The sequence below is a fragment of the Carcharhinus amblyrhynchos genome, chromosome 10 (genome assembly GCF_965287045.1).
Source record: "Carcharhinus amblyrhynchos chromosome 10, sCarAmb.v2.hapA, whole genome shotgun sequence".
In the NCBI taxonomy this organism is placed as follows: Eukaryota; Metazoa; Chordata; class Chondrichthyes; order Carcharhiniformes; family Carcharhinidae; genus Carcharhinus; species Carcharhinus amblyrhynchos.
The window spans coordinates 66,863,971-66,879,928 of NC_137333.1; the positions used below are offsets into that span (position 1 = coordinate 66,863,971).

General features: G+C 40.3%; 1 protein-coding gene across 7 annotated transcripts in view; it reads left to right on the plus strand.

The window, feature by feature from the left end:
* LOC145349012 (glutamate receptor 4) overlaps positions 1–15,671 on the plus strand; it is a 262,985-nt gene extending 247,314 nt beyond the window's left edge. For 2 of the 7 annotated variants that reach the window (XM_080197219.1, XM_080197221.1), the window contains exons 12-16: positions 67–265; positions 5,657–5,904; positions 10,664–10,778; positions 13,006–13,213; positions 13,496–15,671. In XM_080197219.1, coding sequence (XP_080053345.1) covers positions 67–265; positions 5,657–5,904; positions 10,664–10,778; positions 13,006–13,213; positions 13,496–13,617 — 892 coding nt within the window. In that variant the 3' untranslated portion in view covers positions 13,618–15,671. Of the gene's footprint in view, positions 1–66; positions 266–5,656; positions 5,905–10,663; positions 10,805–11,365; positions 11,481–13,005; positions 13,254–13,495 lie in introns of all 7 variants that reach the window. The other 5 variants (XM_080197226.1, XM_080197220.1, XM_080197225.1 and 2 more) reach the window with 5 other exon arrangements.
* The last annotated feature ends 287 nt before the right edge of the window (positions 15,672–15,958 follow it).

The following is a 15,958-nucleotide window of genomic DNA, read 5'->3' on the forward strand; positions in this document are numbered from 1 at the left end:
ATTAGTTGTTTCATTCTTGCTGTTCAGAATATTATTTAAAAACTGTACTTTTGTTTAAATGTTTAGATCACTGTCTGGACGCATTGTTGGAGGAGTATGGTGGTTCTTCACTCTGATTATAATTTCCTCCTACACGGCCAACCTTGCTGCTTTCCTGACTGTAGAGAGAATGGTGTCACCTATAGAAAGTGCTGAAGATCTTTCAAAGCAAACTGAAATTGCTTACGGAACGCTGGACTCAGGTTCTACAAAGGAATTTTTCAGAGTAAGCCTCCCCGTGTTCGACAGGGTTAGGTGTGCTACACTAACAAAGTAAATCCATATCAATCAGATCAAACTCAAAGGGATACATGCATAGTTGGCTTGGAATGGCACAAAATTGAAGGTTACAATAATAGCTGTAAACTGGAATGAGCAAGTGTTCCATGGGGGCGACTTTCCAACCTTGCCAAACTTGGCACAGATCGCACCAATCCCCAAAAATAGCGTACAAGCCTAAAAATCAATTTCATGTCTGATAAACGATTTGCAAACATTCCAATCACTTGTTAATGGCACAAACTGCAATGCGCCCTGAAAGGGCATGAGGCCAATTAGCATATTTAAAGTAGTATCTAAACATGCGGAGCCCGTTTGATGCCTGATTCTGCCAGCTCCCGGTACCTTCCAACCTTGGGACGCAATGCGCAACTGGCAAGAATCACTGCTGGTCTCCAGTAGATCAGGCATGATGGCCACACTGAGCTCTCAGAGGCCATTGAGGCCCTAACGTAGTTAGGAACATGGCTAGGCATTGCCCATCGGGAGGTGCCCATCTGGCACAAGAACAGTGTCTGCTAGGAACCCTGGCAGTGCTACTTAGGCATTGTCAGGGTGCTTGGGGAGGTACTAAGGTGGTATGGCCTGATTGTGGATGGAGTCTGAGTGGGAGACTATAAAGGGAGACTATGCAGGAGGTTGTGCAGGGGGTTTGTGCAGAGATGGAGTATGAAGAGGGACATGTCGGGAGTCATGCAGGGAGAGCCACTTGGGGGACCCAATGCCCCAATGCTGGTGATCTGTCTTGGGGAGGAGGTTGGGAAACATGCCACGATGGGGGAGGAGGTCTCCCACTGCATTTTTGGAGCCAGGCTCACCAGTGGGTTTAGACCCTGCACCTTTCCAGAACCGGCATGCAACTCCCCGCTCTCCAAAACGCGCTGATCGCTCCAGCATTTTCACCATTATGACACGTAGGCTGGAATTTTCCTGCAGTTCACGGCAACAGGATTCTCTGATACCACTGCAGTGAATGGAGATTTGGCTGAGCATCAAATTCTCCTCTTTTGCTTGCTGTGGTGGCAGGGTGGGAATGGCTGGAAAATTCCAGCCTAGCTTTAGTTTGGGAAAATTCTGCCCTGTTTTTTACACAATGGTTCTTGTGCTCCTGGGGTTGGGGATGAAAGCGCAGTCGGTGGAGATTAACAGGCAGGAAATGAACAGTGGAGGTGTGATTGGGCTGGATTTTCAGGGAGGCTCGGCTGATCCTTAAAAAAGGCAACCAGGGACCTGATTCCGGGAAACCCTGCACCATTCCTGGTGTCGCCGATTTTCACGAGTGTGGGGTAAGTAGGCAGCAGCCTGATACAGGCTGCATGCCCCACACACTGTACTCCTGACTTACCTGCCTTCATTGTGGGGTTAGGCATTTCCTGCCCCCCCCCCCCCCCCCCCCCCCCGGAATTTCCATACATTCAGGCTGGCTTTTCTCAGGTTCATGGATTTTGATTTGATTTATTATTGTCACATGTATTAACATACAGTGGGAAGTATTGCTTCTTGTGCGCTATACAGACAAAGCATACTGTTCAGCAAGAAGGAAAGGATGCAGAATGTAGTGTTAGTCATAGCTAAGGTGTAGAGAAAGATCAACCTAATGCAAGGTCCATTCAAAAGTCTGACAGCAGCAGGGAAGAAACCGTTCTTGCAGGTTTCTCCAGGGTCCTGAGGATCACCAAATCTGTAAGAGATTATTACAGTGCATTGTTAAAGAGCTTAAAAGAGTTAAAATAGAGGTTTAGAAGCATCAAACAAGAGTAAAAAATAGAATTAGAGGGTGTGCTGGGCACAGCTTGCAAGAAGTCGCCCCATTCTGTTGCCATCTTGAATTCAAGATTCTTGGTTCCTCAAAGTGTTGTGAACCATAGTCTGGATGAGGAAACATTTGAAGTGTAAGTTCAAAAGGTCTTACCCCTGCCTCCTTGCTAGTTTATATACCACACCCCACACTCCTTGGCCCCTCATGCCTTTGTTGCCAAACTATGTCCTGCACCCAACCCCATGGCTTGTCATGTCCTCCATGCCAACCTATATGCTACTACCCATCTTCTATTACCCCTCATACTCTCCATGTCAACCTACAGCCTATCCCTGCCCACTCAACCACGAAAGATTATGGAAAATACTAAACCATATAATAATAATAATAGCATGTGTGAAAAAGCTGTAGAAAAATAGTCTCAGCCAAGTCGTATTATGCATAATTGGTTCAGGGTCCAGATAACCATTATTCTGTTGAAGCAGCTATGTGCCAGGGAAAATGTTCCTTGATTCACAGCTCTTCCTCTTTGATCTAGTCTTTCATTTGCATAATGCTTATTACAAGATAGAGTTTTCAAGTGCTTGCAGTTCCTGCTACTGATACTTTTAAGTGTCTGAAAGATTAGCATTTTATAGGAGTTTTTTAATGAATGGCTATTTTTTAAAGCTTTTCACATATGCCATTACGACAAATGAATTCATTAGTTCTATTCAGAATGTATACTCTTTGAATGGACATAGAAGTGTCAGAGGTTGGCATGTAGGGTATGAGGGGCCATGGAGAGTGGGGGGGATAGTCCATCCATTAACATGGAGGGTATGAGGCTGGATGGGGAGGCATGAAGTGGCATAAGTTGTCATTTATAGGTATTGGGAGTGTGTAGGGTGTGAGGCACAAAGGCCAGAAGGTTGTTTTCTGTTTTATTGATTTTATTGTAACTAAAACATCCCACCTCAGCACCCATCACCATCTGTGGTCCTCACTGAACTCCTCCTGGTGGTGGCAGGCCTAACTGCAGTTACCACCCACCCCCAGAACAAAAATTCCATCTTTGTAGGCACTTTCTCCCAACACAAGCACGCTAAGCCAAGAAATTACCCAACTCACGATATTCACCTTGAAGATGAAAATCCAGCCCATCATCTTTGCAAGTTCGGAAAGATTTTGCAGAACTTAGAGGTGGGGTAGAAGCCATGGTGCAATTGGATGTACTTAATTTGTGAAATGAAGAGCTTTCTGTTGAGATAAGCAGGTTGATGTTTTCATTAATCCAGCAATGGATGTCTGCATTTGGAAATATTGCCACACACTGTTGCATGCCATGTTTGTGCTTTTTTGGTTGTTTTATTTTCTTCCTGATTTGTCTGCTGTTCTTCTGTGCTCATTGCTATGTTTATTAATGGGAACATTGTGGCAATGGATGTCATCAGGCCTACTTATCTCTGCCTGAGATTGACAAGGAAATGAAATGGAATATCTCTGCGACATCTAGTAGCCTAGAGAGAGACTGACAAAATTAATGGTAACATAAAAAGATGGAACTTATTCTTTACAACAAGGGTTTTCATTCAGCTGAGCTGTACTCTCTGTTATTATAGAATTCCTATAGTGCAGAAGGAGGCAATCTGACCCACTGAGTCTGCACCAACACATGTAAATCTGGATTTACATGCGCTACCTTTCATCTGTTTAACACATTGCACAGTTTAGGTGCTCCAGCTATGTTGGTGCTTAGAAAAAAATAGCATAGAATCATACAGTAGAATCAGTACAGTAGTGATTCAGCCCATCTGTACTGACACAATCCCATCCAGCCCTATTCCCATAACCCCTCATATTTACTAATCCCCCTGACATGGGATAATTTAGCATGGTCAATCAACCTAATCTGCACATCTTTGGACTATGGGAGGAAACCAGAGCACCCAGAAGAAACCTATGCAGACACGGGGAGAATGTGCAAACTGTGCACAGACTGGAATTGAACTTGAGTCTCGAGCACTGTGAGGCAGCAGTGCTAACTATTGTGCTACTGTGCCAGTTATCAGTCTCCCATGCAACAAAGGAGAATAAGAATCTAAGCAACAAAGATTAACAATAAGGACAATCCCTACATGGACCTGTCCAATACTTGTGTGTAAACAGAGTCATTTTTAATGTGACTGTCCAACCAAATGATCAGAACCAATACTCCAGTTCCATGATTGAATCTGAAAATGGATAGTGATTGGTTGCAGGGTATAAGCTCACAGTAGTACCAAGTATATAACAACAGTAAAGTATGTTGAAATATCTTTTTCATTGGAAAATTAATAAAACAGTTTCATCAAAAGCTGAATTGATGTATCTATACAGATACAGATATCTGAAAAAATACCGAACATGGGCAAAATCTAAATTTAATTGACTTCCCCAATGTCCTTATTCTAGTCCCCAAAACTGCAGCCTGCATAAACTTCCAATCTGTCTAAAACTCAATGGTCCATCACCACCTGGCCCACAAGGTGTTCAGCAAATCCCCTACCCTCAGCCACCTCTATTAACTCTTTATTCCTCAACACAAAGGAATGGAGGGCAGAATTCTCTGGCTGCTCTGGTCTAAAAGCTGAAAATTCCCACCTGACTGTCAATGGGGTTTCATATTGTCTGCAATCCACCCGCTGGAATTCCAGTGGTGGGTAGGATGGGAGAATTCAGGCCTGAAGTTCCTTTAGGCCCATTTCTGAGCTTGAAATGGGTATGCACAGAGAATGCATTCTCCTACTGGGAGGGCCAAGACTAGCCCCAAACTACACTTTCAGCATCATGATTATCAATTGCTCATTAGTCCCTCCAGAACTTTGCTGCATGCACCATGTACCTGCCCATAGCCATTGATCTCCTGTTTCTTGCCTCCTGTGCATTTCCTCTTCCCTACACTTCACCTTCAGTGACAGACTCTTCAGTCTTCACAAACCTACTCCTCTGTGAAACTCTTTCCTAAACGTCTGTGGCCTAATAATTTTCTCCCTCCTTGAAGTCTTTCCCATTGACCGCGCTTATAATCTTGGAATAGAAGAGTACATGGAACAGTAAAGCATGGAAAGAGGTCTTCAGGTCATTGAGTCTCTTTAGAAGAGCAATCCATTTAATTCCATTGCCTCACCCATACCTTGGTCACTTTTTTTCTTCTCCAAGTATATTTCTAATTCCCTTTCTAAAGCTGTTTCACCAGCCCACAATACAGACAACTGTAAATTCAAACTGTCCAGTGCGTGGAAAAGCTGTTCCTCACATCGTGTCTGGTACTTTTGCCAATCACCTTAAATTTTTACCCCCGGTAATAGATATTTGAAACAATTTCTTTTCATTTACTCTTTTTAAACAATGATTTAAATATCTGTATCAAATCTTCCCTTATCTTTCACTGCTCGAAGGAGAACAAGGCAGCTTCTCCAGTCTACCCAGTCATCTCTTCATGTTCTTCAGTTACTGCACAGCTTCCATTTCTTCCCTGCTGAGCACTTTAAGCTGCATGCTACTTGGCTGGAACTAGGTAAATCCAAGTTGTTGCTGATTTCTGTTCCTCTTTTTCAGAGATCAAAAATAGCAATATATGAGAAAATGTGGGCCTACATGAAATCTGCAGAGCCTTCCGTTTTCACCAAGACCACAGCTGAGGGCGTCGCCCGTGTTCGGAAGTCCAAGGGCAAGTTCGCGTTCCTTCTGGAGTCCACAATGAATGAATATATTGAGCAAAGGAAACCATGCGACACAATGAAAGTAGGAGGCAACCTGGATTCCAAAGGATATGGAGTGGCAACGCCTAAGAACTCCCCATTAAGGTGGGTGGGATAGTATAACAATATGTCATGGTGTTGTTATAGTATTCCACCTACCCTGATGTCCCTTGTATTTCTTTTATCTTGTGTGACTGGTATGTGCATGATCTCATTCCACATCTTTAAAGAGTATGCAGGTAAAGAATGTTCCACAATTGAAAGTAAGGTCAATTTTATTTTCCTTAGTGGCACTAAAAACTGTAGGAGGAAGGGACAAAGCAATTCTATTTGTATAACAGAGAGGATTTTCTGGCTCTGAAAATAAAGTGTACATTAATTTCAGTACAGGCATCAAGGACTGCACAGCAAGTAACTTTAATTCCCATTCAAGTTACAGAAAATTTAGCAATGGGAAGAAAATGTTTGCTTCTATGTAATTCCTTATCAAGTCTTTCCAATGTGTCAAGGTGCTAGACTGTCAATGGATTGTTATAAATTGCAGTCCTTGTAATGTCAGCTAATACAGCACTTTAGGGTATCCAGTGAGAAGGAAACATTTTAAATTACTTTTTGTAGTGCCACCGCCTTAAGTACTCCCATATAAGCTTTGTATTATCCAGCAGGTTGTAGATTATTCTGTGATTCTGGACTCCTGCTGAGTAATTGCTTTCAAAGGGAATGTGGATCAGAGAATCAGGGCCACAGTTTTATAGCCTTATCTCTGGTCCAGATTTCCAGCGGATGTGATTCCAATTGGGAGTGCACGATCACAGAATTATCTTCCATTGTGAGCACTCACCTGCAGTCATTACCACGTGTTTTTTTCTTGTAACTAGCAATGTTCAAATGCCTCTTGTATCACCATTTTTATATCATTTCTTCTATTCCTCTCAAGTCTTAAGTTTGTTTGAAGAGGTAAGAACAGGTTGTGACAATAACAGAGCCAGTCAACTTTGACATGCTTATTCCAGAACTCAGAAAGTCCTTGACAATTTATACTGGGGTGACTATGAGTGGACAAGCTTGAACTTTTCCACAACAGTAATTATGCAGCTTGCAAACCAATTGTAACCTATCGGCCCCCTTCGCCTGTCAGTCTCACCAAATACGCTGCTCCATTTCGGAAATTTGATGTGGTGATGCTGTCAAGACTGCACATAGTTGGCCTGATAAAGTGGTGATGGTCTTTCTCCTCTGGTCTACTGCGGTCCCAGAGATGATGATGCTTCTCCCATAGGAATTAGGTAAGGAATTCCAGGATCTCAAGCCAGTGACAATGAAGGAAGAGCTACATATCCAAGTAAGAACACTTCGTGACTTGGACAGAATTTGGAGGTGATGATGCTCCCTTGATATTGCTGCTCTTGACTTTCTTGATAGTAGAGGTCAAAAGGGAAGGGTGGTGGTGCTGAAGGAACTTTGGTGAGATGCTGCAGTGCATCTTGTGGATCACACTGCAGCCACAATATGTCAGTGATTAAAGGGATAGTTATTAAGCCTGATGATAGGAAAACCGATCAAGAAAATACTCACCTCTCCAGCATTGTTTTGTGGCCTGTTCTCGCTGTAGGTCATTGTTGCACTATTAAGAATGAAGCTTTACCAACAACTGTAACACAAATGGACTGCCATCTGACAATTCTCAGTTGTGGCAATATGGAAATTAGAATCATCCTGTCACTCTGTGAAACTGTGCTAATGCATTTCTGAGACTGACTCTTAAACAAAATCCTCGTCGGGTTTATAGTAAAGTTATTGAGCAACACTGGAGTGATACAATCTCCACAATCTTGATTAATACGATGATCAATGCTATATTTGAACTAAATGAGGAGATGAACTTTCTTTGTGGCCTGATAAATGGAGTTTTACTACTTGCCAAGTCATATCAATTTCCATGCATCATCAAAATGTGGATTAGAATCATAGAATCCTACAGTGCAGAAGGAAGCCATTCAGCCCATCGAGCCTGCATCGACCACAATCCCACCGAGACCCTATCCCCATGCATTTACCCTAGTTTGCCCCCCTGACACTAAGGGGCAATTTAGCATGGCCAATCCACTTACCCGCACATCTTTGGGTTGTTGAGGAAACCGGAGCACCTGGAGGAAACCCAGTCAGACACGGGGAGAAATGTGCAAACTCCGCATAGACATTGACTCATGCCAAGAATTGAACCCAGGTCTCTGGCGCTGTGAGGCAACAGTGCTAACCACTGTACCACCAAGCCGCCCTTAGTCACCTTCCCGCTTTCCTCTCTCTCTATGGAAATACATTTCGGTGCATCACAGCTGGAATCAGAAACTTATTACCAATTTGGAAAATTATTACCAAATCCTGCACCCTAGCACACCGTGGGACTGACCATTGGTTGGTTTAGAGAATTGTTCTGCTATGTTTCCACGTATACACTCTAAAATAGATCCTGCTTGTTGAGAAACCACTCTCCATAAAATAATGGCCATAATTCTCCAATCTCACCCACTGCTGGGATTCTCCTGTCCTGGTGCAGTGAGTGAAGATTTGGTCGAGCACATTTTTCGATTGATGCAGAAGATTACTTTTGCGGATATTATGGTATGCATACTTCAATAATTAGATACTTTATTACTACAAGGATAAGAGGAAAAAAATAGTTTGGAAAGAAAATTCATTAATGCCTGTGTTGTGCCAATAAGAACATAATAGAATTGTCCTTTCCTATCACGACAATTCAGCACCTTTTAAATTAACTACAGAAGCATCCACTTGTATGTTCTAATGTGCAGATATTTTAAAGCAGTTCAATTTATTGAGCTGACCTCATCCATTAAGTCTTAATGCTTATACTACATTTCTGGGGCTACATATCCAAGGGTAATTTTATCATTTGTCAGCTCAAGATCCTAGCTTACAGCTTGTCTAACAAAACACGATCACCATAGATTAAATTCACCATGTGTGAGAACAAGGCAGATTAGTTGAAAATAACATGATCATTTTTTCTTAAGTTTTAAGTTTATTTATTAGTGTCACGAGTAAGCTTACATTAACACAGCAATGAAGTTATTGTGAAAATTCCCTAGTCACCGCACTTTGGCGCCTGTTCGGGTGCAATGTGGGGGAGTTTAGCATGGACAATGCACCTAAGCAGCATGTCTTTCAGAGAACCTGGAGGAAACCCACACATACACCCGAAGAACATACAAACTCCACACAGCCACCCAACCCGGGGATCAAACCCATGTTGCTGGCATGGTGAGGCAGCAATGCTAACCACTGCGCCACCATGCCACCTGTTGTTATAACAGGAGTAAGTAGCAAAATATAACGCTATTTCCTGAGATATATAGAGTACTGTTAGTAATAGATTCACTATCATACTGATCAATTCATGGACTTATAGAATCCCTATCAAGCAGAAGACCATTCAGCCCATCAAGTCGACACTGGCTTTCTGACAGAGTACCTTACCCAGGCCCTCTCCCCACCTATTCCTGTGACCCCACACATCTACCATGGCTAATCCATCTAACCTGCACATCTTTGGACACTAAGGGCAACTTAGCATGGCCAAGCCACCTAACCTGCACATCTTTGAACTGAGGAAGGAAATTGGGACATCCGGAGAAAACCTATGCAGGCACAGGGAGAATGTGCAAACTCCACACAGGCACCCAAGCCAGAATTGAACCCAGATCCCTGGAGTTGTGAGGCAGTAGTGCTAACCACTGTGCCACCATGCTCCCTACAATTTGAAGCATTAGAATTGATGGGACATTTTGGCGAAGAGCTTCCCATTGTGTTACACTTCTGTTTCATCAGATCATGTTGCAGAAAAATCACTCTGCATTCTTTCATTGGGTATGATGATTCTCCTCAGAGATAAACATCTTGGAAATGTTCATTTGTGGATCAATGTATTGCTATTTATATTAATTTTGCTGAATCTCTCGGGTTGGTTTCTCTGGATGTGTATCCTAGGTAGGAATGAGCCAGTAAACAATGATGAAGTATATACAGTAGACTGTCAATTTGGAATGTTATAATCCCACAAACAGAATATTGTGCAAATCCTTACAGCTGCACACTTAGGGTCAGAGATCAGAAAACATTTCTTTGAAACAACAACTTACTATATTAGAACGCAATACCATCAAAGGCTTGTGAAGGAAAGTCAAATCAACACCTCAAGAGGAACAACACTGAGCACTGGAAGAAGGTGCTGATATCGGAATGAAAGATCTAATAAGGACCTGGTACCTCCACAAGCACAAACAGTTTCCATTGACACTGAAATGTCTTTAATTCTATCAATGCAGGCTACAAATTCACTTACTGAATTTCTTCAGCTTTCTGCTTCGATTCTATTTAATCATTTGTGCGTTTTTCTACCTTGCGGTTTGCTGTATATAGCTCGCTGACTCTGAAATGACCCTCTCAGTAGACAGATTGGGGGCAATTTTAATTTTTGACAAGAGCATAATACAAGTAGCATTGGGTTGGCTACCTTTTATAGATGCTGCCCATTGTAGACCCTGCCTGATTTATCCTTTCATTGAAGTCAAAAGAAAGAGAAACCGACAGGGTGTATAATGGACATCCAATTCAATATCAACCATTTTATATTGCTAAATCACCCCCATTAGCTTTATGATAAGTGGAACCACAGCACAGTACCTCACTATATTGAACAGTTTGTAAAGCATGGCTTGTCAGAACAAGATTGCTGAATGAAGGTATTATTTAGCATGGAACAGAAGAGATTGCTATTTGTCCTCATCCGTCTCAATTTTTAACAGCTTTGCACTTTCTTACAAGTATGTTTTATTGTTTCAAGAAATGCTGTTAACCTCGCAGTTTTAAAACTGAATGAACAAGGACTCTTGGACAAATTGAAAAACAAATGGTGGTACGACAAAGGAGAGTGTGGCAGCGGGGGAGGTGACTCCAAGGTTAGCCTCAATGTCACCACAAGCGGGTAACAGTGTACGAGTAATGGGCATGTCTGCTAGCATATGAAATGAGTTCTACTGTAATTGTCAATGTTGCACAACCACGCAGCAGCTAAAATCCGAAGAATTTTCTTCTTAACAAAATAGCAAGGGGACGCAAGTACTGTAAAAACACAAATATTTGCTTCCTCTTCTCAACAATGTTCATCTGTAAATGATGTATGTAACATATAGATGTATCATAGAGATAGCTAATATATACTGCTTTACATTCAATAGTCCATCAGGTCATTTAACTCAGATACACTTCCAAATTTGAAAGCAGTCTTTAAACTCTTCCTGCCAATATTTCTGGGTTCACAGTATTTGCACTTGCTTTTATTTAAATGCTTCCCTAGCAGTATGTGCCTGTTACCTAAAGCGATATAGCAGGTCCCAGTTGTATGTCTGTTTCTGTACTTAGGGCCTGCGCAGCATACGCTTTCTGGGGCTTTGCTTTATCACTTTGTAAATAAATTCTGTGTCGCTTTAATTGAATAACATAAAATAACATATATAATGTTATTTATGTTATTTTCCACGTGAAGAGTTCCCGTAAACCTTGCAGTTTTGAAACTCAGTGAGCAAGGCATCTTAGACAAGCTGAAAAACAAATGGTGGTACGATAAAGGTGAATGTGGAGCCAAGGACTCTGGAAGTAAGGTCAGTCGCTGCAGTTTGGGACCTACTGTTGTCTTCTCAGAACAGTTTAGGAGCACAAACACCAACTTACATGATAATTAATAGTGAACATTCAGCAGCAATATGCTGCAATAAAGCATTGATTTTATTATTGTGTAATCACATAATGAAAATATCTCAACTCATTTTGTAAATTAAGACATATTTAGTCAAGATTAGTATAGGACTAAAAGTCAAGTTCACTGCAGTTGAAAATTAGAACCATAGTTTTACATTATATTGCAGTAATTATCAATGCCCATTCCTGATCATTTTGGTACATTAGCCCCGTACAATTTAAGTAGTAATAAACAAATAACACATTGAATAACTCTTTTCAGGAATAGAAAATTGGCCTGGCATGACTTTGACCTATAACTGCAGTAATCAGTCAGATTAGCTGAATGAATTATAAGAAATATGAGAACTGAACTTTGTTCACTTTTGTCTTCATTTGAAATGAAAGACTTTTTATGTAACACTTTAACATGCCTCTCAGAAATGCCCCAAAACACTACACATACAATTAATTACTTTGAAGATATAATGCCTGGTGTTAAGTAAGCAAATCCTGCACATAGCAAAATTTAACGAACAGAATAACATACATTATTATTTCATTTGTAGTTGAGGGGAGAATGAGGCCCAAACACCTTCCTTTGAAAGTAGGTGTGGATCTCCATCATTTAACTAAAAAAAGCAAATAGGTTTTTATTTAAAAGGAAGCACTCCCTCAGTATCACATAATAACTCACTGATGAAGTTTTTGAAAACCTTAGGTGATAATCAGATGGAAGTTGATAGATTGTGAAACGGGTCAGCAGTCCACTCCATTAGACTGTGCCCAGGCAATAAAGGTGAAAATTTTTCCCAAAGATATTTGCATTTTTCTATGCTATATTTATGTGCTGCATTTAATGAACTTTGCAGACAGCAAAGTGCACCTAGGTTAATCATGTTTATCCTCTCCCCCGCCATCTACTTTTATCAATCTCTTTTAACCAAAAAGCTACTTTTTTTCCCATGTCTGATATATGGAAGTAACTGTGTACACTGTAAACAAAAATCTCATTGCACCATTTGACGCCTCAGAGACAAACTTGCATTGTATAGATAGCTTTCCTGTCATCAGCTTGCTACATTTAAAAAGATTCTTGCATACTAATATTCTTATTTAGTCCCCACTGATTATCAATGCACTCTTCACATTCATGTGATATTTTAAAGGACAAGTCTTCATATAAAGTGTCAAAAGGTGCCTTACATTTCAACATCATGATTTATCTGCATTTGGGACACATTAATAGTTGCAAATCATTTATCAGATCGTGTTCCTGGCTATTTATTGTGTACATAAAATAATATACACACTTCAGCAATACAAGTCACTTAATCAAGGAATTGATTGCTGTAAATATAGGTTATAGTTTCACTACTGTGTTGTCCTGTCTTTGCTTCATTAACACTCTTTACAGAGGTCTAATCGATTTGCCTTGTTTCTTCTTAGGACAAGACCAGCGCTTTGAGCCTTAGCAACGTAGCTGGAGTCTTCTATATTCTAGTTGGAGGCCTTGGTTTGGCAATGCTGGTGGCTTTGGTAGAATTCTGTTACAAGTCCAGGGCAGAGGCGAAGAGAATGAAGGTGGCAAAGAGTACACAGAATTTTAATCCAACTTCTACGCAGAATACCCAGAATTTAGCAACATATAGAGAAGGTTACAACGTATATGGAACCGAAAGTGTTAAAATTTAGGGGTAGGATTTAGGGCCTAATAAAGTGGGTGGTGCATTTGTAATGAAGTGTTGTGGTATGATGTCTAGTGGTATTGCTTGCTTACATATTCAGCTATGGCCATAAAAGAAATACTTAAGAGGATGTTACAGTGTTCGGCTGCTTATTTCTTAGCTAAGAATGACTTTTTGGTGTTTATCGTATTTTGTTGTTGTTTTTAATCAGAGTAAGGTCATGCAATAATGGTATTTTTGTTTCAATCCAGCTGACCTTTTCGGAAGCCATGAGAAACAAAGCCAGGTTATCCATAACTGGAAGTGTCGGAGAAAATGGCCGTGTATTGACTCCAGACTGCTCGAAGTCCGTGCATACTGTTCCTACCATTAGACAGAATCCAGGATTGGCTATAGTGGCAGCGGATTTACCATAAAAACCAAATACTATTTGAGTGCCTTAAAAAAAATTACAGAACAGTCTCGGTGACTAATGGTAATGCACCTCAGACTGTGGCAACATTGCAAGAATCCTCACTAAATGTGAAGGCAAAGAGAAGGGTGGGGGAGAACTCGCTTGAAACAGATCACCATCAGGAAAAAAAGTGTGCATGAGCTCTGTTTAAAACAGCCCAATTCTGATTTGATATCAGAAAAATTCAGTCAAGGTTACAGGACAAAGCAACTAAACAAAATTCAGAAGAAATACATGCCAATAAGGAACTGAAATCATAACCAGTAGAAATTCAGATGTGAAGAACCCATTGCTAGTGAAAAAAAATCACACTTGGCTTTTGTTCTAAGACACATTATGAAAATAGCAGTCAATGAACATATTAGCCTGTGTCTAAATTTCGGAATATCCATAGAATAAAGGGGAGTGAACTACTTACACTGGAAAATAAAACCACTGAACCACGGATGGAAAATAATAATTAAGTAAAATCTGTGAATTTTACTGCAAATGTTATCTTTTCTTTAAAAAAGGAAGATTTTTTTTCTTTGAAAAGGAACAAAATAAAATGCTTGCTTTTTAATGAAAGTATGTTAATGAGAAAAAAAAGTTCAGTAGTGGAAAATAGTTTTTTTAAAACCATTTAGGGAAGTTCCATTGCAATATAGGAAAATTAATGCCACATCTTATTAACGTATAAAAAAATACTTTTGTAATGAAGAAGCCGCATTGTTGTCTTGTTTGTTGTTTCCATTTCATTCACTACAATTATTGCATCATTTAAACTACCACAGTCTGCATCTGTCTAACTTGAAGGAGAATGTTAGTTTACACCTCAGTCTACAATGTATAGTTGAAACAAAATATTGTACTGTGTAATAAATTGTGCTTTTTTGTACCCACTAAAATGAATAAAACGGAATAATTCTTGATATTTATTTGAATATCAGAATGTCAGTAATATCCATGATTTATGAGCACTTTGTATGGAACTATGTACTTATTATTTGAAAGTTCTATGACCTAATAATATTTGAATGCACGATTAAGAGAACGCTATCTGGAATCACCTGCCTTAAAGCATAGTGGAAGCAAATTCAACAGTAACTTTCAAAAGGGAATGGGCTGAATAGTTTCAGGGGAGAAAATCGCAAGGTTCCGAAGAAAGAGAAGAGAAATGGGCCTAATTGGATAGCTCTTTCAAAAAGTAAGACATCTCTCACAGGCAAGATGGGCCTAGTGGCCTCTGTCTGTGCTGCAAGGTTCTATGATTTTATGACAAAGTGTTTGAAGAGCAATAATCCTTACCAGGTAAAATGATTTCAAATGTTTTCATACCTTTTTATGTATCTCAGTTTACCATGGTTTCCATGCCACAATGTGCGGCATTCCCCTTTCCACTTCTATGACATTTTATTTATTTCTTTTAATTGGTTTCATTCACTTGATTTTGCCCGAGTCTATAACCTCGTTTGATTCACAAAATGTGAAGTTTTTATGATGAAATTCTAAACTAGTGAAGTGTTTTCCATTAGCTGTAAGGGATGAAGACTTTTTTTTTAAAGTGTTGTTATGTTACACTTGCACAACCTATTGTTTTCATGCTGATTTTCATCTGTAACATTACTATCGTAAAGCTGGGTTAGACAATAGCACAATACTCAACTAGAGAAAACCAACATTGGTTAAGCATTGTTGGTGAGAATGAGGGGGATCAGTTATCAACAGAGTGTGACCGTGTGCTGCTGAATGGTGACTATTATTAACATACTAGCAGCATCAAAGCTGGAAAGTGAAGCATGGACATCACTGAAGCCACTAGACAAAGCATCAGAATAATTTGTACATGAAGATTTCTTTGCTAGATGGTAGTCAGTGGAGTGAATCAAATATAGGGCTAGAAGGATGCAAAGAATGAACTGAGGTTGGAAAATGTGATTCAGTAGCATAACCAATGGAGAAAAACTTACCTGTGAAATAAACTCATAAAGTCATTTTTGTCTCATTATGTAATGAGTTTTTTTAACTTTAAATATTAGTGTCACAACTAGACTTACATCATCCCAGGAATCAAGTTACTGTGAAGATCCGCAAGTTGCCACACTCTAATGCCTATTTGGGTACACTGAGGGAGAATTTAGCGTGGCCAATGCACCTAACCAGCATGTCTTTCAGACCGTGGGAGGAAACCGATGCACCTGGAGGAAACCCATGCAGAGATGGGGAGAATGTGCAGACTTTGCATAGACAGTGACCCAAGCTGGGAATTGAACTCAGGTCC